Source organism: Juglans microcarpa x Juglans regia, chromosome 4S, assembly GCF_004785595.1.
Source record: "Juglans microcarpa x Juglans regia isolate MS1-56 chromosome 4S, Jm3101_v1.0, whole genome shotgun sequence".
Lineage (NCBI taxonomy): Eukaryota > Viridiplantae > Streptophyta > Magnoliopsida > Fagales > Juglandaceae > Juglans > Juglans microcarpa x Juglans regia.
In genome coordinates, this window is record NC_054601.1 from 168,354 (window position 1) to 194,762 (window position 26,409).

Here is a 26,409-nt window from a genome sequence, read left to right on the forward strand (position 1 = left end):
TTTGGGTTCTTTCTACTACCCGTAGAAAGAAAAGGAAAGGCAAGAATTTGGGGGTGTTGAGCAGGAGATGGCTTTACTGACTGAGTCAGTTCTTTCTACTACACGTCTACTTGGCTACATGTCTTCGATTGCTCCTTGCTCCGTCTTTCACTTTCCGTTCTCTTTGCATTTTTCAATATGATGTAATATTCGCTATTTTAGTGTATTTTTATTGAAAAATTATTTTTAATAATTTAAAATTTTATTCTCTTATTTTATAATTATCAAATATTTTAAATAGGTTATTTTATGATCTTTAAATTGTAAAAAATTAAATTATTATGTTTTTTTAATATTTATTTATTATTGTACATTTAAATTGTTCTTCTTTTAAATTAATTGATTGTGAGATTTAATTATTTTATTTTCATTGTATCATTACGTTTAATTTATTTTAATTGATTTGCTGTTTTAAAATCATTTTCGTTGAATTATTTTTGTGACCCAAGAGGTGAGGATTGGACCTCATTTCTTTTCTCCACTTTTCTTTTTCTCTTTTTCTTTTCCCTTTCTTTTCTTTCTTCCCCTTTTCTTTTTCTTCCTCTGCTCTTCTTTCTCTCGCGCAACGCACCCCCTCCCTCTCTCCCGTCCGATTTCTCCTCCACCCAGCCCACCGCCGTGAGCCGCCCGTGACCAACACCGCCCCTTCCGTTCACCACCCCATCGGCCGGCGACCACACCTCCAAAATCCTAGCCCCTATCTCGCCGCCGATAGCCTCCACGTGCAACACCTAGCCGCGGCCTTCTCTTCCTTCGCGCGCCGCAGTCGCGCCACCTCCGGCCACCATCTCTTCACCACTTCATTCCCGACCTCTTGGCAACCCAATGGACCCAACCCCGGTTCCGATCCGTCACCGGTGAAGCACAACCAAGCCCATCTCCGTTTCAGACTTTTTGGCCTTAAAACCACCCTTTGCGCCGCCACCCACGGCAAACCACCACCACCATTGGCTTCGCCGACCTCTCTAGGCCCTACCCTATCAATTTCGGGTCTTAGTTTGTCTCTGTTGAAAGGTGGGTATTTGAGACCCATGACCACAGTGTATTTTACATTGTTACGTTGCTGAGTCACCACTTCTTGCACCTCCGTAATCCTTCGAAAATCATATTATAGCGTTGTAAGTATTTTTCTAAAGAACTTTCGTGATTTAAATGTATTTTTGCACTAACACATATTATTGTGATCTGGTTGGACATGTCGGACTGAGACCGAGGAGTTCGGGGGTCAGATGGATTATGGACGGAGTTGTGTGTTTGGTTGGTATTGTGAATTGTTGGTTATTGTGGTGTTGTTTCATGTATATGGCATATTTGCACGCATGTTCATGTTTGTAAATGAAAATTAGGTTTTCACATGATTGCATACATGTTCATCATGTGTTTATCTGAAAATTGAATTTTCATGTGAAATGATTTGAGTGTGTTTGAAATGACTAGATTGACTGGTTTGAGAAAAAGGAAAAGAGACTGTAGGGATGGTGGTAGAGTCTCGCCTGTGATTCCCGCCTACGGTGCATGCGGTAGGGATGGTGGTAAGCAGAGACGGTGGTAGAGTCCCGCCTGTGATTCCCCCTACAGTGTTCTAATAAATATTCATGATGTGTGATAAGTATTTATTGTGTGGAAAGGAACTGTAGGGATGGTGGTAGAGTCCCGTCTGTGATTCCCGCCTACGGTGCACGCGGTAGGGATGGTGGTTGTGTCCAGCCTGTAATTCCCGCCTACGGTGCACGCGCTAGGGATGGTGGTAAGTAGGGACGGTGGTAGAGTCCCGCCTGCGATTCCCGCCTACAGTATCCGATAAATGGTTTGTTTTGTGTGAATCATTTTCTGGAAAAATGACAGACCATGTTTTTGGGCCAAAATGAGATTTTGGCGTATGTTGGAAATAATCATTTTTGGGGAAAAATGGTATTTTATGGCTAAGTGAATTTTGTCGTATGAATGCATGTTAGTTGCATTAATATGTTTTTATTCCGAGAGTTGTTTGGTTTATACTTACCTGTGATACCATTTTATGGTATCGCAGATTTTGATACAGATGAGGATGACGAGCCTTAGCCTGGCTCCGCTGGTGGAGTGATCTGGGATTGCTCCTGTTTATTAAGTTTCGTCTTTTTTTATCAATTTATGTGTTGCCTTTGTAATATATTTGGGATAACTGTATAACTCTTTAAAGGTAATTTGTTTTGAATATTTGTATTTAAATTTCTGGTACTTAGATGACTTATTTATATTATCCGCTGCGATTTTTATTGTGCACTTTTGCATGTTGCACACACTTGAGCACATTTCGTTGGGATGCGTGACCCGTGTTGTCATCATCCTGACGCCATGATTCCCTTATTTTTGTACGTGGGAGTCGAGGCGTCACAATCGCTTTGTATAAGTGCGGTGCAAACATCGGCTGATGTGGCAAAAAATCGAAACGTCCCGTTTAGTGATCCCTCATTCCATTTCCCTCCCTCTCTTTCATTGCCCTCGAGTTTTTAGCTCTTTTACGATGAAACGAAAAGTGAAAATACAGAACCAATGGAGTTCTTACCTCTCTAAAGACGTATGTTAGAAATGACAACGGAAAAAAATACCTCAAGTTTAGCTTATAAAATTGCTCAAGTTTCTTTAGATTGACAAATTCCAAATGTTTCCTTTTAGTGGCGAAGTGTATTATGTAGTATAAAACTAGAGTAACACTAACAAATCTACAGCCTAAATATCTTATCAAGAGAAAACAAAAAGAAAGAGAGCTTTTGTGTAATTCAGATCGTTCCAAAAGACCAATTGATAGTCCTCCTCCACACGACTAGCCTTGAAGGCCAGCCATTACATTGCAATTATTTTTGTAGATGTTGCAAGTTGCAACGGTATGTAACGTATGGCATTAAGCCATCCGTTACAAGTCAAGTAACGTATGGCTTAATGCCATACGTAACGGTATGTTAGCATTAATGCCATACGTTACTACAAGCTTAAGGGAAGGGTTGGGGTCAGCCCACGTGGGCGCCCCTCTTGCCCTCCTACTAACATCTCCCACTCGCACACAGTGGGCATGACCCCAGGTCTGCATCTCTCTAATGTTTCTCAATCTTGTTTATACAAGTAAATAGGCTATGCAACCACCAAGCACATATGTAGAAAGGTGGGAGTACATACACCAAATCTCTCTCAGAGAATACCAGCATAGTAATATCCCTAAAGTGTCTTGTCATATCCTAGACTCAATCGATCGCATCAGATCAAGTATTTTCAAACCCTCTTGAGTTAAAAATCTCAAAACAATGTTTGACTACCTTCAAATCATTTCAATGTGTTTACAACCTTTAGCCGCTACCAAGATGTAACGTCATTGTTTGACGTCAGCAAACACTATCGAAGAGAAGATATCGAAGAGTCTTCCTTTTGCACTCATATCACTCAATTTTGGTCGAACCGTTTTCCCAACAATGCCTCTTTAGACCATATCAATCATGACCATAGACAACATGTCAAAGTAGCAGACATCACAACCTTCATCTCATGACATAGTCAAAAGTAAATGACATTTTTTTAAAAATAAGACTCACATAGTGAGAAAAAATGGAACCTTTTACTCACTTACTCATATGGTCGTATAAGTACATATAGTATGAAACACATGCTACGGTGGATTTCTCTTTCTCAAAAAGTATATGTCTATATCAACAACGTACAGATCTGAGTCTAGTCGCTCCTTAAGCATCTAACCCGAATTCCTCCATTTTGCATGCCTCCAAGGCGTCAAAGAGGATCTTGCATCTAACTAATTATAGGCTACATGGATGATGGGTAACCCATGCATAGTCCTCTCAATAGATCTCATCTTAGCTCCCACTAAAACGATATATGTTTGTGTCAACCAACTTATCCCTTTGGACAAGTACTTAGGGACACAATGTCTCATCTCTACTTGTTACTCAAGCGCTAAAGGCGATCGCTCGTGTGAGTGAACCGATCTTAGCCTGTTGACATATCTTTTATGTGTGTATTAGAAAAAATAATACGATAAAGAATTGAATCATATTGTATTAATATCTCAAAGGAAATGTTACATCTCAATATCATTTGAAACACAAATTACATTTGCAGTCTACACAGTCCTAGATTCCTAACATGAGCCTCAAAGACATCTCTTGTTATAGGTTTCGTTAAGGGATCAGCAACCATGCGACTAGTAGAAAGGTGTTTTAAACCACTTCCTTTTGCGCTACCATGTCTCTGATGTAGTGATATCTGATATCTATGTGTTTCGTTCCTCTATAATACTTTGAGTCTTTAGTATATGCGAGAGCTGCCATGCTTTCGCAGAATATCGTCACCGGATCTGAAGTATCCGGGCCAATGACTAAATGCTTAAGGAACCTCCGTAACCAAACAACTTCTTGAACTGTTGCAGAACAAACTATGTATTCTGCCTCCATGGTGGATAAAGCTATATAGGGTTGTTTCTTGCTGCTCTATGTAATGTCGCATTTGTTAAGCAGAAAGACATACCCAGTGGTTGATTTGCGCTCATCTAGGTCGTTGCCCCAATCAGCATCACTATAACCTCTTAACTGCAAATCTGAACCCTCATAGCACAACACATAGTCTGCAGTTCCCTTGAGATATCGCATAATCCTTCTGACCGCTTTCTAGTGAGCCAGTCCGGAGTTAGATTGGAATCTACTCACTAAGCCAACTACATAGTATATGTCAGGCCGAGTATACATCAGACTACCCATAACATTAGCATAAGGGACATGGCCATCTTTTCATTTTCTCTTTGAGTCTTAGGACACAACTCTTTAGACAAGTTCTCGCTTCTTGCAACAGGGGTGTCAATGGGTTTACATACATTCATTAGGAAGTGTTCGAGGACTTTCTTTATATAAGTTTATTAGGACAAACACAAAAGTCTGTTTGAGCGATTTCTGTATATTTTAACTACCAGAATGTATTCTGTCTCACCTATATCCTTCATCTCAAAATTGAAGGATGACCACTCTTTTGTGACTATTATCAACTCTTTATCATTTCCAGCTAGTAGTATGTCGTCAACATACAATGACAACATAATGAAACTCTTCTTAGACCTTCTGACATAGACACAATGATCCTCTGTGATCATCGTAAACCCATTCGAGAGAATGGCTCGATGGAATCTAAGATATCATTGTCTAGATGATTGCTTTAGGTCATATATAGATCGTTTGAGCTTGCACACTTTGCGCTCTTGACCTTTTACCACAAAACCCGTTGGTTGATCCATATAGATCTCCTCATCTAGTTCTCCATTGAGAAATATTGTCTTAACGTCCATCTAGTAGAGTTCTAAATCCAAGTTTGCTACTATAACTAGAATCAGGCGAATTGAGACAAACCTCACCGCTAGTGAAAATGTTTCCTCATAGTCTATACCCTCCTGTTGAGTATATCCTTTCGCCAATAAATGAGTTTTGTACTTATATATTGATCCATCCGACTTGCGTTTGACCTTAAGAATCCATTTGTTCTCAATAGTCTTACGCTCTGTCGATAGATCAACCAGATCCCAAACCCGGTTAGTCTTCATAGACTCAATCTCATCATTAAGAGCTTTCATCCACTCATCTTTAGTAGAAGATGAGAGAGACTCATGAATTGTCCTAGTCTCATCATCATTATGCAGAGCTATCATAAAAGCTTCACCTTCAATCTCAAAACGACGATGGGAAATACTTTCACGTGTGTTTCTACGCAGCTGAGGTTGTTGTGATTCATTGACAAGTGGTGTGTGCTCCCACTCAAATTCAAATCATTTTTATAGTTTGTAGGAGTTTGAAGAATTTCTTCCTCATTCTCAACTAAATTCCTTTGAGCACTTTCCTCTTGTTTCACAATCTCATGAAGTTCTAAACTCCTATCAACTTCACATTTACTTGGAAACTCATCTTCAATGAAATCCACATCTCGTGACTCAATTTCAGTCACACTTCCATCTGATTATTCACCTATTAACACATACCTTTTAGAGTATTCTGAATACCTTATAAAGATACACTTATTCTCTCTAGGGCTAACTTCTCATTCTTATGAGAAAGATCGTGAACAAAACCCATTAAACCCCATGGCCACAAGTTACTCAACTTGGAGGACACTCGATTAAGAATGTAGGCAGCAGTCAAAAGTGCATCCCCCAAAAAGAAATTGGTAGGTTTGTTTGTGCCATCATCGACCTAACCATCTCAAGCAGTGTTCGATTTCTCATTTCTGCAACGCCATTTTGCTGCAGCGTACTCAGCATCATCAACTATCTTTTGATTCCTTTTTCATCACATAACCTTTTAAATTGCTCAGAGAGATATTTTCGTCATCGGTCAGTTCTTAGAGTTTTTAAACTCTTGTCTAACTGATTCTCAACCATTCTTAGATATCACCTAAAGCATTCCAATGCTTCAGACTTATGAGAGATTAAGTAGACATGACCGTAATGTGAAAAATCATCTATAAATGTGATGAAGTAGACACCTCCGTGTCTTGCCCTCACACTCATTGGACCACAAATGTCTGAGTGGACTAATTACAGTGGAAAAGATGCCCTAGTGACTTTTCTAAACGGTTTTCTCTTAACTTTTTCTATTAGACAATATTCACATGTTGGCAAGATGACCTTAGCGAGATTGCCTATAAGGCATTCTCTAGGTAATCAAGCCATTCTATCTTGTCCTATATGGCCAAGCAATAGACTCATTTATATTTAAATAATCTAAATTATCAAATGTAGAAAGAAAAATAATAGACTCATTTATATTTAAATAATCCAAATTCAATATCATGAAACCGTCTTGAAGAAAAGTATTGTCATAAAACACATGACCCAAATAAAAGGAAATATAATTGTTTTCAAATACAATTCAAAAACCAAGTCTTAATATAGTGACTACAGAAAATAAGTTTCATTAGATCTCGAGAGCGTATAGCACATTGTGGAGGAAAAAAGTGCGGCCACCCCGCAAGTCTAGCTTGTAGGTACCAAGTCTCAGTATCTTCACGCTAGTTCCATTCCCCACCTTAACGTCATGGCTCCCAGCTGGAATTCAGCGATACTTCACAAATCCGACTCTATCTCGCGCTATGTGTTCGGTCGCTCTTGAATCAACAATCCACACAAGATAGGAGTGAGCAACTATCACATGGCTAGTTAAAAAAACAATGCGAGAAAAGTCAGAGCATACCTTCTTCTGCTCAGTGTAGTCATGAGCGAAGTGATCATTCTTTCCACAGTTGAAGCACTTTAATTTTGACTTGTTCTTCCTGCGCTTGCCCCTCTTGCTGCCCGAAGAAGGTCCTAACACCTTCTTAATTTGTCCAGCAGCTACCCCATTCTTGGACTTCTTGCGCTTAGGCCTTGATGCCTTAAGGGAATCAAAATCAACCACATAGGCCGTATGATTAGGCTTAGCAGCCTCTAGGCGCTCAGCCTCCAATTCCAAGTGACGCGAGACATCATCAAAGTTTTTGATATTTTTCTTATGCGTCAGGTTCTAGCTCATATTCTCCCAAGAATTCGACAATGATCTTATCATTGCTCAGACTTACTATTCATTAGTTAGGTTGTTTCCTGCCGACTTAAGTTCGCGGATCATGGTCGGCATAGCCCTAAGATGCTGTTTCCTATATGCTTTGGGCAGTGTCATAGATCTCGAACTCACACATTAGATCATTGTGCATGTTGCTTAACATTACTATGCATGCACATTGACTTTTCTTAGTCCATTGAGTATACGCTAGTTAACCTATCTTGGGTTGTTCCAAGGTCCCTTCTCCGAGCGTAATAAGGGAGTGAGATAAGGCTTCCAAGACCTCTTGTTCATCTAAGACATATTGCATCTTGCGATGCCAAATGTCATAGTTCTCCCCATCCAATTTATCTCATTTGTTTAAATCGACAACTATACTCTTAGATGTCATTTCACTACAATACGCAAAGAATGGATATTACACACACGCCTAATAAATCTGTTGCGTCCATCCAAGCTCGAAAAAGAATAATTTAGATATATTGCAAGATTGAAAAATCGCTAGTCTTCAAAATCATCTCTTGCACCACAATATCCAATTACTAAATTTCTAACATAATTCCTACGTAAATTTTAAAAGAATATGGGAGAATTAATCATAAAAAAATCTCAATCATACTCTCACTATCTTAAGTAGTCATCTAGCCCTAGTCACATGTAAAGACATAATCTACTAAAATCGCAATAACCTTTTGGGCCAGTTTACAAGGACAACTACTCCAACCACAACAACCTGTTGGGTCAGTCTACAAAAATGGTTCATATAAGACCATTACAGTCCATTTTTCTTGTTCTATCAATGCATTTACAATTCTTACTAGAGATAGCATGGTCTTTCGGCTATACAGTGCATTTACAATTCTTATTGGGGTTATTGCAATTCTTTCAGCCTATCATTTACACTGACAATTCTAACTAAGACTACTTAGTGGGAATTTTTCTATTTTATCATTAAAGACTAATGTATAAACATTCAAGCCTAACATTCATAGATAATAAAATAATCACATATCCACATGTTCAATTCAAATATACATGTAATCACATTTAATCTAAAAAATTAAATAAAAGATCACATGTAATATAAAATAAAATAAAATAGCATGAATATAACTATATATTCACATGTAATCACATTTAATTTAAAACATTAAATAAAAGATCACATGTAATATAATAATATATCTAAGCATATATTAAATCATGCAAACAATTTTTTTTTAATAGAAACGAAATAAATGTATAACAAATACATTTAAAAACCCTCACCTAAACCAAAGGTAAGTTACAACCCAGTGGTGCGTGCTGCCTTTGACCGGTGGTCCTGGGTTTGAGTCTCAGGGGTGCCATTTTCATCCTCTTCTTTTTATTTCGTGTTTAAAAAAAATAGCTCAAATAGTGTTGGGCTTTTAAAAAAGTTTTTTTTTTTTTAAGAAACAGAGAAAGGCTGAATAAACCAGCCCAGTTTTTTTGTTTTGGTTTAAAAAACACTAATGGGTCATGAGGCCCAGGCCCAGTGGAAAAAATAGATGACCTAAGGTCATCTTCTACCTCCAGATGCCTACTGTTCACGTGAACAGTAGCCTTAACGCAGTAGCGCCGCAGACGCCGCTTGAGGCCACCATAGGCAGCCTCAGCTGCATCCTCCAGCGGAAAACTAGGTACTGCCGCACCACTTCGCTGGTGCGCGCAACACCTCGCTGGTGTGCACAACACCTCTGTGGTGCAAGGCGCATCACCTGGTGCTGCGTGCAGCACCTCTGTAGTGCTTGCAACGCCATCTTGGTGCGCGCAGCACCATTGCATTGGTGCTCGCAGCACCTTCTTGGTGGTGCTCATCGGCTTTAAAAAAAAAGGTTTAAAAAAAAAACGAGAATTAAAAAGATGGCACCCAGATTTCAAGCATACGCAAGAAAAAATATAAACTGGAAGCAACTATAAATGCTCTGATACCAATGTTAGAAAGCACAGCGGAAAAAAATACCTCAAGCTCAGCTTATAAACTTGCTCCACAAGTTTCTCCAAATTGACAAATTCAAAGTGTTTCCTTTTAGTGGTGAAGTGTACTACGTAATATAAAACTAGAATAACACTTAACAAATCTACAACCTAAATATCTTATTAAGAGAGAACAAAAAGAGAGAGAGCTTTTGTGTAATTGCAACCATTACACTGCAATTACTTTTGCATACGTTACTACAAGCTGAAGGGAGGGGTTGGAGTCAACCCACGTGGGCGCCCCTCTTGCCCTCCTGCTAACATCGATCATGGAAGATTTCGAGAAGGTTTCTACTACAAAACTAATGGAGGCTGAAAATATTGTAGGTTGCTCTAATTCTTCCAAAATCCTCCATCTGCTTTGTAGGTTCCTTGCAATACAGCAGCGCAGAGTTGAAGCCTACGCCAATGCTCAAAAAGTACGTCTCTTTTTCCCCCTAATTTATTTCTGAGTTATCAGAAATAAGGTTCCGATTATCTACTTTTTTTTTCCTTCACTTTAATGTTTGTTTGATTTTTGGTAGTGGGTTTTCTGGGTTTCCCTTCATTTCGATTTTGGTGCCTCCTCTACTTGTTGCAAAAAACTTGAAAACTCAAAACCTGGGACCAAGTCAGCTAGAAGCCAGATCCCAAAAAACAAGTAACCAAATACAACCTCCAATTGACATATGTCCTAGAATATTGTTTGTTGATGAAGAAGGAAAATCCATGTCATTGGCTCCTAAAAGGAGTATTCAGTTTGCGAGAAAAACTCCTTCTCAAGATCTGCCAAAATTAGCTAAGCCACCAAGGGAAGATTTAATAATGGAAGCAGAAAATACAAATCAAGTTGGCAACTGAAAACCTAGATGAGCAGAAGATCCAGAGGAACACGAGCTCTATTTGAGTGTTTTTGTTTGGATTTTTCCTTTCTCATTTCGGTTTCGCGTGGGCGTGGTCTTGCCTTTTTTTTATATATATATATATATATTATTTGACGTGAACTCAGCAACTCTGCACCGTTTGCATGAACCGACTGCACGTAGAAGAATTGGGAGAGGTGTCAACTTCTACTAGACAAACTTTTTTTTTAAAAAAAATTAACATTAAGGAAATAAAAAAGGAAAACAGTAACATAAATGCGAAAAATGATGAATTACAATTTGGATCAATTCTGACAGATTTCAAAATCTGTAATGATGCGTGAAGGTAACACGCGTCTCTCTTTTCAACCACAAAGGATGGATCCTAAAAGATTTGGTGGTGGCGAGTCCAGTGATATGGTGCTTGTGGCGAAAAGAGCTGCCGGAATGAGTGGCACGCGAGGACCAATCGCAGATGTGGGCGGCACGTGAGGATCACTCACGGTGATTTTCATAAAACCGTAACTTTCCTCTGAACGATTTACAACTTGGAAGTCTACTTGTGCCACGTATGTCTCACAAGAGTTGTCAAAAAGCTATAGATTTATCTTTTTACTCCAAAAATTGTGCAGTCGTATTACTTGAAGAATTGTGCAATTTGAGGTTTGGTAGCGTGATATTAGTGAAGATATTTTATTTTTAAGTTGTGTAGAATATATCATCAATATCATTTAAATGTTAAAATATAATTTATTATATTTAAATTTTAGAATTTATTATTCGAATCAAATTATATCGTATAAGCAATTTATTAAATGTGTACTATGAAAATATAATTTTTCATAATTATGATTTTAAAGGCGGCATAAAAGATATAAAAGTTAATTTTATTTTTAAGTAAGTTGATATAACGGCCTTACTCATTGGAGAAATAAACAAACTTGCATATAGATATATTTTTAAAAAGAATTATTAAAATTTAGATAAAATTGAAAAACCTATAAACTATTATTCTTGATAGTTAATATTATTTTGACAGACTACGTATAGAATGCTGTCCCTCTCAAGTCCTAACTAAACAAGATTTGGGTGATCTATATAAATTAAGAATAGATCAATAAAGATTATCTGACGACACATTTATTGCTCCATCAATAAAGTTTAGGCTCAATCCTTAATATAACCATAAACTTACCTAAACTGGACCTGTCCGGAAAAAAAAAAAAAATAATATCCTTAGTTCTTCCTATTACTTATCACTTATCTATTACTTTCTTTATTTTTTCTATTATTATTTAATAATTAAAAAAGTGATTATTAATGAAATTATATATATTTTTAATTTTTTCTTAATAATTAAAAATGTTAAAAATTATTTAAAATAAAATAAAATAATATACTATAAAATAATAAATAGATGATAGGAAGTAGTAAGGCCTAGGATAAACTTTACCTGCCATGCTAATCTTTTTAAATTTTTTATTTTGTTGGTTGAATATATAAAAACTCAAAAAGCATGCTGCTATAAAAAAAATGTTCAGGAGACACTTTCATTTATTTCTTATTTAAAAATTGTTCTCTCTTCGTTTTTTTTTTTTTAAATTAATAATCAAAGATCACCGCTTTCAAATTATTTCAATATAGCTTGATTAGTTAATAATATGATATATAAGCACTGTCATTGGCCAATGCCATGGAAGTCATAATTTAGCTAATGTGGCTCAAATTTGACTTATATTGAATTAGTGAAATTATATGAACAAAGTTGCAGAAAAATGGTTTTGGCTTACACTCCAAACCAGTATATTGTGTATTCATTATATAGGCAGTACAAGTCAATGAAAAATCAAAAGATACAATCTTGAGATATATATTATTTTCTGTACAAGATAGCAAAAGATACAATTAACATAAATAAGATTGATTTGCTGAATCTATGAGATTACAAAATTATACAGTAGATATTGTAGGGTCCATGATTGTTGCAAAGGCTTTCCTTAAATGTGAGCTTCTATATTTGTAAGGCTAGCTGTCTGGAGGCTTGCTGTCATGATCTTAGAGAGGTGCTCTTGCCATATTGGTAATGATACTTCTTGGGCACTCATTCTGTGCACGATCTGCAGAGTTGGAGCTTGAGAGATCTGATGTGGTTGCACTAGATACTTTAACATTAAAATCATCCTCAATATTAACTATAGTAAGTATATCCCACAAGTCAAACATGATTTGAATTGCAGCAAAGTCATATATATATATATATATATATATATATTCTTTATTATTTCCATGATAGTTGCTCAACAGGATATAGATTGTTGGAGATTGTGAAAATAAAAATAAAAAAATATTTAAATAAAAAAATAAACTGTATTAAAAAGTAGATAGAAATTAAAAAAATAATAATATTTATTAGTATAAAAAGTATAATGAGTTCAAATTTATAGTGATTAGCCAATAGCCAAAAAGTAATATATAATTAGCCAAACTTTGACCATTGGAATAGCTAATCCAATACTGGTAGCGTCACTTTCTCCATTTCTATTGTATCACTGATATCATAATATTTATTATTTTGACGTGGAATTATCTGTACTTTTTAGATAATTATTATTTTCAGAAGTTCAAAATTAATGGATAAATTGGCAAAACTCTCTCCCATGCGACTGCAAGATTAGTACTGTTAATAAAATCGGCACCCTCGCAGAGGCGCACCCCATAAAATATTAATGGCGTTGAGGTGACTCGTTTTAATCGGGTGGCGTCTAAGACTCTAAACAGAGCGCAAACCGGCATGTTGAGTTTGAAGAGCTCAAACAACTCTACTCTTTGATCTTTGGAGGACTTCTGTCGGATCCGACACTTCCTTTACTTTCTGGTGTTTTCCTTGGTTATCCTGTCTTTAAGAACGTCTATCTCTCTCCCTCTCGCCTTAAAAATTTATTGTTACTGTTACGTGCGAGGTAATTCGGTTCCTAGGTTCATAATTTTCCTCCTAGTCCAGGGTTGAAGCCACAAAACACACGAACAATTTCAGAAAGTTCCCTCGTAAGAAGAAAAACCCAAGTAGGAGTTCCGGCTGTGCTCCAGTTTTGTCGGAAGGCGGTCCCTTCGATTCAGGTACCCTTTTTTTCCCTTAAAGATCTTCATTCCAATAGTTTTATGACAATCTCAATTGGATTTATTTTTTTTGGCTATAGATTTCCGTTCATATGGGTTTCGTGACTTGTACGGTTTTTGTGGAGCAACTCAGTGGTTGTATCAATCAAGATTTAATTTTTCCATTACCTGTTTGATTGTTATCACATTGGAAGTGTCTAAGTTTGTTGTTTTAATGCTTCCCGTGTCTTGATTATTTGGAAATATAATAATGACCGTCACAGCTTATTCTGTTTTTAGATTGATTTCGTAAACGATTTTTCTATTTCTATCAAATTAAAATCAGGAATATGTTCTGATTTTGTTGCTACTGTTTCAGGGACTCTGTATAATCTATAAGATTTTGTACCTCTCCTTAAGCTCTTCTTTGATTGGAAGCTTGGAGTGGTTTAGCATTTTGCAAGTTCTGTTGAGGCCCTGGATTGAAATGAGAACAATGGCCCAATCTCTTCGCCACTTTCGATTGGCTTTTCGGCATAAAAAATATAATTACTCAGGTGGCTTTGTGAGAACCCGGATGTGTTTGATAGAGACCAATATTGGGACTGTATGCAAGCTTGCTAACAATGTTGAATTTGAGAGATTTCAAGACCTCAAATTAATGATATCAAGATCCATGTCGGTGGATGCTGCCCATGCTACGAATAAAGGTTTTATTTTTTTAAAATATTTCTGGTTGTCATGAATTGAAAATATTACAATCTACTAACGAAAATGTATTGAAATTTAACATGACTTTCCCATTCTTGATGGTTGGGTTATTTTGGTTTAATTGCAGATGTGGATAGAGCCGGGCCTCTAGTTGAGTATGAACGAAGAATTGCTGCTGGTGAACTTGTGGACGGCGATAGTTTCCAGGTATGACATAATTCAACCCCATGTGCTTCTTTGCGAGTATTGAGACATAAAACTGATAAAAGGTGGCAAATGAAAGGTATTGCTATAGAATTCCCAATTACAAGTACCATTTCGAGCATTATATCTTCCTTTCTTCTCACCTTTTATTAAAACTGAACTCTGCTTTTACGGAGCACCAGTGCAAACTTCTGAATGCAGCTTGACATTCTCCTAATTTCCTGTTGGTTGAGTTTTGAATTGTAAATTATGTCTTAATGGGCACTGTTAGAAGTGAGTGTGTGTGTAAGATGGTAAGAGCTGAAGGACTTTGTGCTTCAAGTGTAAAGACATTGCCTTGTATCGGTTTTGGTTTCCTTGTGGAATGGTATAATGAGAGAAATTTCACAGGTAGACACCTTAAGAGAACTTCAGAGACTATATGACGAGCTTGTTGGTTCAGCTGATGCCTGCCGGTTGGATAGGTATTCGGCTTCCGAAAAAGCTGGACGGTAAATCTTCCATCTGTTCTTTCTGTATTGACACTTCATGAAGGCGGATGGTTTTTTTTGTGCGTTTATTTCAATAATGCTTTTGATCAAGGAATTTAGAAATTTAAATGTTCTTGTTGTTTGTTTTAAAATAGGAAGAATAAAGCTGCTAGGACTCCTACTTGACAAAACCAAATCTGTGGTTGAGGGAGGATTTGAGCCCCGCTTGTGGTTCAAAGTTGAATAGGAGCTCTCGAGGCTAGGAGCCATAGAGCTTCTTTTAAATGATTTTGGAGCCCTAAAAAGCTGTTGCATTTAAATGCTTCCTTCCAAATGACAGACCTTTGAGGTCAAATCTTTCTACCTTGCACTCTTCCCTTAAGATGAGATGGCCCACCTTTTCTTTGGAAGAATATTTGGAGAAATAAGGCACCTTCAAGGGTAGCATTCTTTGGTTGGTTGCTATTGAGATATTTCATGGAATAATGGTGGATAGAGATTCATGGGTATGGATATTTCACACCTTTGGGATTGAGTATATCATGCCTCAGCAAGTTGTGGATTTGATTGCTTGTTGACTTAGTCCTGTTAGTAGCCAGAGTAATTTAGAGGTTGGAGGATGGTCCCCATGTGTTTGATGTGGTGTATTTGGTGGGAAAACAAAGCTCAAACTTTTGAAGTGGACATTTAAGAATCATTTCGATTTCTTTTTATGTATAGACGGTGGTGTACATTAGTTTCCTCTCCTATAGCTTTCTAGATTTCATAGAATTGTGTTCTTTTTCTTCATCCATGGTTAGGTGTTTCCTTTTTTTGTAAGTAATTAAAGCTTAATTTCATAAAAAGTTAAGTGTTTCTTGTTGTATACTTCATGCCTACTTGGGTTGCAACATGGTACATTTTTTAAGTTTCGTAATAAAGAATTCTTTTTTAAGTGTTTAGTTTGCAGAATTTCGAATCTTTGCATTATGATATGAATGATCGATAGCATTCTAACGGGAAGGGGGTGTTATAGCCAGTTAGTCACCAATTTGCTTGTATTCAGGAGTAGGTGGTTGTGGTCTCGTTTCATCCCACAATCTTCATTTTCACCTGTCAGAGGTCTATATCTTTATGGAGGAGTGGGCACTGGGAAAACTATGCTGATGGATTTGTTTTTTGATCAATTGTAAGTTTGATATGCAAATTTAGTCTGTTATGGTTTTTGCCTTTCTTTATATGCACCTGCCATTCAAGATGATTGAGGAAGATTCCAGATAAGCATGTATGTAAATTTATATGGTTTTGAGATTTATATTATTAGACCTTATTCTCTTTCAACTCTTGCTTTTTGCCATTACTGCGGGAGATAATGGATTTAACTCCCAATACTTAATTTCTCCTTTCTCAGGCCCTCTAATTGGAGGAAAAGAAGGATCCATTTTCATGACTTTATGTTGAATGTTCATAGCCGCTTGCAAGTAAGAATTCAGATCCGTAATTATGTGTTTTCTTAAATCAAGGAATTTCATTTTCAATAGAGAACTATTTCTAAGTTTCCGAAGCATACAAGCATGCTTACATACATACATGCGTACGTTTTACATGGTAAATTTGGCTTCCAACCACTGGAAGTTTATACCTTTTTTAACAAGGGCTATATCTTGGATGTAAGGTCACCATAAGCTTACAGGCCTGACTGTTCCAATACCCTGACTGGCTTGCATAATTATGACGCTGTTTTCTTTTCATTCTTTCAATCTTATCTCATTTTTGGATTGAGCAATTGGTCAACAAAGCTAAACTTACATTTTGGACAACAAAACTTCTCTGTTATAAACAAACTAGTTGTGAATTCGTTACCACTATGTGGACCAGAGGTCATCTCATTCTCTATATAGTACTATTTTTATGCAGATTTTGAAATTTATCATGAATGTTGTATACTTTGGCAGAAGCACAAGGGTGTGGCAGATCCACTTGAAGTTGTCGCTGGGGAAATTTCTGATGAAGCAATTCTATTATGTCTTGATGAATTTATGGTAAATTACTATTAGAACTCATTATTTGCCTCCTTTTGTAGGTCATATCTGATTGGTTTGTATTTTTATGCCATATCTTGACGTCATGTGTGGCTCCATAGGTGAATGACGTCGCTGATGCATTGATACTAAACCGTCTATTCGGACATCTATTCAGCAATGGCGTTGTAAGTAGTCTAATTTCCTCATTTTCTTCTGTTCTCTACTCTACACAGGACTTTGGATGTTTTTGCTGAAGTCAACATAACGATCGTATGTTGTGTTTGTGGTGGGAGGCAAGTATAGATTCTCGTTGCCACTTCAAATCGTGCTCCAGATAACCTATATGAAGGTGGACTGCAGAGGGATCTCTTTCTACCCTTTATTTCGACTTTGAAGGTGTGAATATGGATGTTATACCAAAGCGCTTGACCTAAAGTTTTCTATTGAGTTTGCGTGCACAATTTCTCACTTGAGCTTGTGATTTGGAGGAATGCATGGTCTGAATCTGCATTTGTGGCTATGTATAAGATGTGAAAGACTCCAAAGCTTCTTATATTTCCAATTATATTGACGATAATAAATTGGGAATTAAATCTCTTATTACTTATAAAAAAAAAAATGGGAATTATACTGTGCAGGAACGTTGTGCAGTTCATGAAATTGGTTCATCAACAGACTATCGGAAGATGACTTCGGTATGATATCAGCTCAATATGATTCTTTTTTTATAAATGGCTCGCACATTCAGCTGATAAGTCCTACTTTCTATAGATATCCAACTTTCATGCTGTACTTAAATTGTAGGCTGAGCAAGGTTACTACTTCATTGGCAAAGACTTATCTGGCATTCTCAAGCAAAAGTTTCAACAACTGATTGCCGATCATACAGCCAGTCCACAGGAGGTGGAAGTAGTAATGGGAAGGACATTGCAGGTATGTGCTAAGTGATGCTTCAGTGCCTTTTCCAGAGCATGTCACTTGATCAAAATTTTCTTTTTAAAGCTTTTCGTGCACTAACCTCCTTCTGTTAGGTTCCCCTGGGTGCTAATGGATGTGCATATTTTCCATTTGAGCAACTCTGTGACAGACCACTTGGAGCTGCGGACTATTTTGGATTGTTCAGTAAGTCAAATCTAGTTGACTGCATTGATGTGCTTGTTAGGATATATGTGGTCAACTCTAAATGGTGGGATGAGGCTATGTTGTGTCTGAGTTAAGTTGGGTATTAAAGACTAATGGATGGCCCTTGTAAATAGTGACTGTTGAAAATAAAAAGGTAAAACATACAAACTGGGCAATCGTATATACTCCGCATTTTCTATATTTTTCTGAACCTTTATATATTTTTCTAAGCCCGGTGTAAATTAGATCTGGCAGCTTCTATCCTTTCAAGGAGATGATTCTTTATGCTTTTGGCAAGTTTCCAACCAGGCATATGTCGTAAGTTGGAGCTTCCAAAATGGAAAGTTTTATCATTATGCTTGCCAGATATCTAATGTGCATTGCTTGGGTGCATGTTTTGTGTATGTTTATATAGGTATCGGCATTCTTGAATTTATTCTTATACAATTTCACTCATTTTCTTTTTGTAGAGAACTTCCATACCCTGGCATTGGAAGGTGTCCCAATTTTTGGATTACACAATAGAACAGCAGCATATCGGTTTGTCACTTTAGTTGATGTATGCTTCAGTTGTCCTTAATTGGTTTGGCTTGCCCTTCTAAATCTCATGTTGCTAGAATTTGGACTTTGTATTGTAGGTTGGTGTATGAAAACTTAGGCCTAGTTTGGATACACAAACTTATTTCATCTCATCTCATCTCATCTCATCTCATTATTACAACTTTTCCAAACTTGCATACAAAATATAATAAACAATTCAACTTTTTCAAATCCCAAAATAATAATTATATTAAAAATTATATTATAATAATATTTTATTCAATTTTTAACAAAACATCTCATCTCATTTGAACTGCGTAACCAAACGACGCCTTAGGGTGCAGTTTATTGCCAAACATGATCTTGCTTCTAGGCAGCACCATGAATTTAGAAAAACAACTATTATTTGCATAGGCCGTAAAGAAAAAAGTCTTTGCATGCATATTGATTTTTTTTATAAGTGAATGCATATTGATTAAGGTCTTATAATGAAGATAATACATTTGAGTTGAATCTCTCTGGCATATTTCATTTCATTTAGCCTTATGTAATGAGTCAGGCACTTCTTTTTGCTTTTATTATTCATTTATTGGTTTCCTCCTAGTTTTGTTCTTGAAGTTCTTTCTAAGTGGCATCAGCAAAATGGTATTCATTCTGGAAAGGATTCTTTAAAATTTGGAAAGAAAAGTAAATATAAATGTAGATAGATATAAAATTCTATTGTTAAGTTTGAACCCTGACAATCTCTCTAGCAAGGACTTTGGTCAAATGAAAGGAGATTCACTAATGTTAATTTATCTTTTCCGGATCAGAAGCTAAATAGAACCAATGATTCCACCATCCTGTTGCAGGTAATGTACGAGAACAAGGCCAGAATGTTGTGTGCAGCTGAGGGTAGTCCTCAAGAGCTTTTTGAAAGGGTAGTTACAATTTCAGATGCTCAACACATTGCACCTAGAACTTCTTCAAGATCAAGGAAAAGTGATGATTTGGACCTTTGTGTGGATAATGAACTGGGTTTTGCAAAAGATCGCACCATTAGTAGGTATTGTGCTTTTGTTTTTTGTAGAATGTGTATTTTTTTTATATACCTTCAGGCGTTTTTTTGATCTTCTAAATTCCTTTTAACGTAGCTGAATACAGATAATGGATTATCTTAATCAGCTTTTGCAGGGTTGGGAGCTCTGTTTTTCTTCCCCCAATGTTCTGGTTATCTTTCTTTGCATGCCAACATATGCACCTGAATGGCTTGTTTGGAAAAAGTTTCCATCCCAAAATTCTCATCTCATCTCCTTCCCAAACATCACTCAAACACAAATACTTTCAAACTAATCATTACAATTTTTCCAAATTTTCAAACAAAAAATAAAAATTGATTCAACTTTTTCAAATCTCCAAACAAAAATAATATTAAAAAACTATATTCTAACAATATTTTTAACTTTATAATATTTTTTATTCAATTTTTTCTCTCCTTTCCCAAAACCCCATAAAACATTAATTCAAACTATCTCACTATTATTTACAAAATTCTCATCTCATCTCACTCCCCAAGCTTGTCTGTTAAACCTATTTTTATTTTGGAATTTGCTTGTTTAGACCTAAATTGAACTGTTATTGTATTGTTCAATTGTTTCAATTTTGGGGTTGGAGGGTGTAGAAGAGGCTGGTGCAAGTCCTGTGCCTTTAAGGTTTGGATAATGAGTTGAGTTGAGATGAGATGGGATTTGAAAGTTGAATAAAATATTGTTAGAATATAGTTTTTTAATATTATTTTTGTTTTGAAATTTGAAAAAGTTGAATTGTTTATATATTTTGTTTGAAAGTTTGGGAAGGTTGTAATGATTAGATGAGATGAGATGAGTTGAGATGAGTTGAGATTAACTTTGAATCCAAACAACCCCTTGTCACGCATAAAGTTAATATCACTTGATTTTTGATGGAATATGACATGCACTTATTTTTAGAAGTCAGTGATCTTTCGGTGCTTTTTTTTCCTTTATTTTTCCAAAAGTTGTTCTGTTAAATCATGCAAGGTTACTTTCTAGGTTTCTCTCTTGAAGGCATGATCTAAAATGAGACATGTTTTTCACTGTTCAACCTTTGGAGCATGTAGCATTGTTGACGCTACCAAAAGGAACATGTTTAGGTTCACACGATTGGTGGCATTATTTTTCCTATTTCATGGTTCTAGGAACAGATATGGCATGGGAGGTTGAATTGAGACACTTGTATCGTTTAAGGCATTTTGTATGGAGTTTCATTGCTTTCAAACCTGGTGGCATTCTGTGCTAAAATCTCGTCATTTGGTTCTGTCTCAACATTGCTACCCTTTGGTTTTCTGTCTTGTAGATTAGATTAATCAATTTGGTAATCCTCTCCTGTTGTAAGTGCTGAATTGGAAACCACTCATCAATGCAGATTAACTGAAATGAACAGCAAGGAATACTTGGAGCAGCATGCTGCTATATTATCGGCTGAGAAGCAACTCTCATAGGAAGGTGGCAATCATTTATGTTACAGGCACGATGGGGGAAAGGATCCATTATCTTCCTAGTCCACAGCTTACTCTTGTTAGTAAAATGTAGTGCTGAATTGGAAACCACTCATCAATGCAGATTAACTGAAATGAACAGCAAGGAATACTTGGAGCAGCATGCTGCTATATTATCGGCTGAGAAGCAACTCTCATAGGAAGGTGGCAATCATTTATCTTACAGGCACGATGGGGGAAAGGATCCATTGTCTTCCTAGTCCACAGTTTACTCTTGTTAGTAAAATGTCTTATTAGATATAATGAGGCTTAGATCAATTTCGGTGAAAATAAGGCTATAATGAAATAAAAATATGGCAACAGCTCATGCCAACCATTAACCATTGTAATTTCCTTGGTGCTGGTCCAAAGCGAACACCACAAATTACCGATTGTGTACTTTTTTTGTCCATTCAAGGAGCAATTGACTGAGTTAATAAAACTACTCTGTCGAGAAACAGCAGATCAGTTAGTCAATAAAGAACTTGAATTACAAGTAATAGACTTCGGGTGACTCGCCCTGGAACACAACAGTAAACTGAAAACCACCACTTCATGCTCTTATGAACGAAACAAAACAATATCCCCAAATTCTATAATTTTATCAGCCCCGCACTTTGCTCGACAGTGGCTGGACCCAAAGTGCGTGTATGTATGTATGCATGCGCAAGAATAGTGCCTTTTATTTTCATGGGCAAGAATATAGATGCTCAAGCTGAAAATGTCAGCACAAAGTGCATGTATGTGTGTACAAAGGAATGAGGAGTGTTCTCGTATATCTTGCCCAAGTGTAAAGGTCAACCCGAGACAGAAAGGCGTTGCTTAGCCTTAGAATGGTTGCCAAAGTACCAAAAAATCTTTTTCAGATTCACATAGAAGCTACAAGTCAATCGATTAAAGATGAAATTATGCTTACCAATCATCTCTTCCTTCATCTTTTCTCGCTTTACCTCTACCGATGGCTCCAACCGGCGTATGGCTTTCTTAGCTTGGCCCTTCGAAAGGATCCAACTCCAAAACCCTTTTCATAACTATTATCTACAAAGTAGATCAGAGAACAAAATCAACGGAAAGATCAGGACAGCATTCTGTTCGGAACAACGCTACATGATCCAAGACATTGAAGGAAACAAATTAAAGATTATCGCATTTAGCAATAATAGCGTGGCTTAAGTAGTGTTATATTACATCCAAGATTACCGGCAATAGCCTCTTCAAAGCGTTCAAGCTTTTCCTGAGCCTCTCCTCTCCTAACCAAAGCTTTCATATATCTAGGATTTAGTTCTAATGCTTTTGTACGTTCCGTGAGTGCTTCCTCATATTTTCCCCAATTGCGTATAAATGAAGTTAAAATCAAAAGCTATATACAGACACGGACAGGAAACAGAAACATGAACAAAGAAAAAATCATTGGTTTAGATGAAAATGAAGTGCATCTATTCAAAGCAAATTGGCATTTTGTATTCCAAAGCCCACGAAAACAATTTGCTTTCAAATGAAGAGAAATGCATCCTATGTAATCGAGTGAAGAGAAGAACGCATCCTATGTAGCCGCTCAAATTGAGAATATCTCCACTTTCATACTTCCAATATTATGGCACCGATGACTGGGTGCCGAAGAAAGACAGGTTTTTGGGCCGAAGGCAGAAGATATGGCAGTCCAAGAAATAAGCATCAGAATGCCAGAGTTATCAGGGCTAAAAATTCCAAACTTCGGCAAGTTTTTTGAGTTGACTTGTGATGCATCTCATGAGGGACAGTCCTAAGCCAATGAAAGCACCCTTGCTCTATGTTTCAGACAACAACACAATGAAGCCAAGAAAACGAATTTAAACTATGACCTTGAATTTAATTTAAAAAAAAAAAAAAAAAAAAGCTGAACTTTTGAATTCTATGTTGTGGTGCAAGCCATCGAACATTGGAAGCACTTGAATTCATAAGTAATCTGCAGGCATGCAGGGTGGAGTGCATTCTGGCAGCAATACTTGGCCTTTGTTATCAAGTACCGCTCAGAGGCTGAAAATGAAGTACTAGATTTTCTCAGCCAAAAGGTGACTTAGCTGAATTCTATGGCTTTTCAAGTGATGCTTTTGAGGAGCTAAATAAAGTATGCTGGTGATTCAAATTACCATGGATACAAATATGCTGCATAATTTATTTTTCAAGCACTCTGACTTCAGTCTCCAAGATGGATATCATTCTATGATTTGAATGCACAGAAGAATATATAATTTGCAGGCATGCAGGGTGGAGTGCATTCTTGCAGCATCTCAGCTTTGTATCAAGTACTTGTCAGGGGTTGAAAACGAAGTACTAGATGTTCCCGGCCAAGAGGTGATTTAGCTGAATTCTATGCCTGCACAGGTAGCGGTTTTGTAGTATTGGAAGTATGACGGTGATTCCTATTACTACGAATAGAAATCTGCAGTATAATTTATAAAAAAAAAATGATAAATATACAGTATTTTTCTTAATATATTTCACAATTATATTTTAAAATCAAGAATATTATTATAAAATATCATATAAAAATAACATTATTTTATAAAAATATCTTATTTTATATAATATATTGTAAAAAATATTGTAAAAAATATTGTGCATCATTGCCCAAGGTTTTCACAGACGGCTCTGTTGTTTGAGAATTACAATCCCGAGGACTTGCTTTGGAGGAGATTTGACGGCTTCCCTGCTGAAGGATTAGATTCTATTGGTCATGGCTGCACATAGATACTGGGAAAATTATTTGCCTTTGTTATATTTTCTGATAGAGAGACACTGTTATGCCTGATTCTTCTATTTGACCGTTGGTAAATTTTTTTTTTTACTAATGATTTTAAATATATTAATATTTATTTTTTATTTTTTAAATATATTTAAATATGTTAAAAAAATGAGAAAAAAAAGAGAAAAAAAAACTTTTTTACGACCATACTACCCAGCGGTCAAGATGGGGTGACATAACAGCCGCACCCTTTCTAATAATGCCAAATTGTCAGAAGCAAAAATACTAATGCCTCTTTTGAAATTTGGACGGAATTCAGGGTAATTTCAAGTTGAATCTAATATTTAATTTTTAAATTTTTAAATTCATCTCAACTCAAAATTTCTTTACATATTAGACCCTTAATTTTTTTCAACTCAACACTTATTTATACACATAATCTACAATTTTTACAACTCTTCGTAAATACATCTAAATTCATATTAATATCTAAATTCATCTTAGGTGAGTTCTACAAAACTCACTCTACCATCTCAACTTACTACTATTCATAAAAAACTCAACTAAGCTCAACATGACTGGCTTTTGGTTTGAAGGAATACTTATTTTCCATTTCCAAAAGGTTTATTTCCTTCCAATTTCACATCATTTGCTCGGACTTTGATATGTTTGGAATATTAATTCATTTCAATTCATTTCAAATTAATTATCGATAGAACTTACTACTTTTTTAATTTTCTATAAAAAAAATTAAACACATATCTCAACCTATTTACATTCATTTATTAAAAAAAATTTATTTACATTCAAACACATTTCATTGGGATCCACAAAATGCTACAATTCACATATTAATCCAGATCATCTCAGCATCCAAACATAGTGGACTAAGGCCCCGTTTGGATAGTAAAAGTATATAATCTTATCTCATCTCATCTCATCATTATAACATTTCTAAATTCTCACACAAAATATAATAAATAATTTAATTTTTTCAAATATCAAAATAATAAAATAATAAAAAATAATATTATAAAAATATTTTATTCAACTTTTAATTTTTATCTAAAAATATCTTATCTTATCTCATTATCTAAACTCACTTAAACTCTTTCGGTTTGAAGGAGACAAAATAATATTCAGGTATCTCGTGTGGTAGATGTGACCATCAAAACCAGATTCCTTATTTAGCATTGAATACTATGAGCATTCCCATTCGTGTAGCCAAGTGCACTTTTGCCTTTGCTGTTCAAAAAAGACTCATTCTCTATCTATTAATTAAAATAATAATAAAATTATTTTATTACTATAAATTTTTTTCCCTAAAATATAATTTTTTTATATACTTTGGAATATTAAGAAACCCACCAACATAATAACCTGTCATATCTTAAAATTGAAATCATAAAATAAATTTATAGGCAATATAAAGAAAGTTCAGAATAAATGTAGAAACATTGCTAGAGAAAGAGTGAGGGAAAAAAATAAAATAAAGTCGATGGTAGAGAGAGAAAAAAATAATAAAACAGAATATGAATGATGAACAGTACCTCTGAAAATATGTAGAAACATTGTTCATAGTAAACAAAAATTTGCATATAGTTAATCCAATGCAGTAGAAAAAATGGAATTGTTAGTTAAGTATGTGTTTACATTTCTATTTGGCTACACCAATACCAATACTCGAGGAAAAAGTTAACACAAAAAGAAAGAACTCAAGATAAATTAATTTCAGCAACTTCACTTAGTAATACTAAATGAGAAACTAACATGAATGAGGCAAACTAATATATCCCATAGCGACAACAATATGTTATTGACCTAAGAGAAGACAACATTGTACAACATCCTCAATGTTAAAAAATCTCTGCTTCCATGCTTAGGTTGTACTTAGATCAAGATGAGTACAACTTAATTAACCTACAATAACAGCTCATTATGTGCGCTGAATAATCAATCTGTTTTGGTGCACACAGACGAGCTCTCAAAATAGATAACGTTATTTTAGTAATACTAGATATAGTTATAGAGTATGGAAGTGCCGTACACTATTTAAAAAAGAGTAAGATTTATTAATAAAAAATAATTTTTTTATGTAGATCCAATATCTATATACTTTTTTCAATAGGAGTATGCAGCGCTTCCATACTCTATGACTGTATCTAGTATTTTTCTATTTTTCAAAAATGGCAATACTATATACAGTCCTAGAGTATGCACTTTTCACGTACTCCCATTGAAAAAAAGTAAAATATACTATTAAAAAAATAGATTTTTCATGTAAGTTTCAAATTTATCCACTATTTTCAAAGAGAATACACCAGAATTGCACATTTCAAAATTATAAATATAATTGCTCATCTGCAGATGTCTTAGATCACCACACTACTATTTAATATTTTATTTTTATTTTTTACATACTTTTCTCTACTTTTTATTACTATTTACTATTATTTAATATTTTATTATTATTATTATTTTTATTATTTACAAATTATTTGAGATCCCTTGCCACCAAAACGTAGCCTCAGCCACTCGTACACGGTACGCAGACCTTAAACATGAACACC

The 26,409-nt window shown here is 35.6% G+C and overlaps 1 protein-coding gene across 1 annotated transcript; it reads left to right on the forward strand.

Annotated features, from left to right (window-relative positions):
- Positions 1-13,089: 13,089 nt before the first annotated feature.
- Positions 13,090-21,556, forward strand: LOC121263427 (AFG1-like ATPase). Its single transcript, XM_041166307.1, has 15 exons — positions 13,090-13,552; positions 13,911-14,241; positions 14,370-14,449; positions 14,837-14,937; positions 15,962-16,084; positions 16,307-16,376; positions 16,851-16,937; positions 17,039-17,104; positions 17,223-17,315; positions 17,558-17,614; positions 17,724-17,852; positions 17,951-18,041; positions 18,512-18,600; positions 19,433-19,626; positions 21,003-21,556. Exons 2-15 carry the CDS (start codon positions 14,019-14,021, stop codon positions 21,076-21,078), a joined length of 1,479 nt encoding a protein of 492 aa, XP_041022241.1. The 5' UTR covers positions 13,090-13,552; positions 13,911-14,018; the 3' UTR covers positions 21,079-21,556.
- Positions 21,557-26,409: the final 4,853 nt, after the last annotated feature.

Coding starts and splice junctions, on each gene's coding strand:
- LOC121263427 (XM_041166307.1), top strand. CDS start 14,019: ATGAGAACAATGGCCCAATCTCTTCGCCACTTTCGATTGGCTTTTCGG. Junction 14,938..15,961: donor GCTTCCGAAAAAGCTGGACG/GTAAATCTTCCA, acceptor GCTTGTATTCAG/GAGTAGGTGGTTGTGGTCTC. Junction 16,938..17,038: donor TATGTCTTGATGAATTTATG/GTAAATTACTAT, acceptor GTGGCTCCATAG/GTGAATGACGTCGCTGATGC.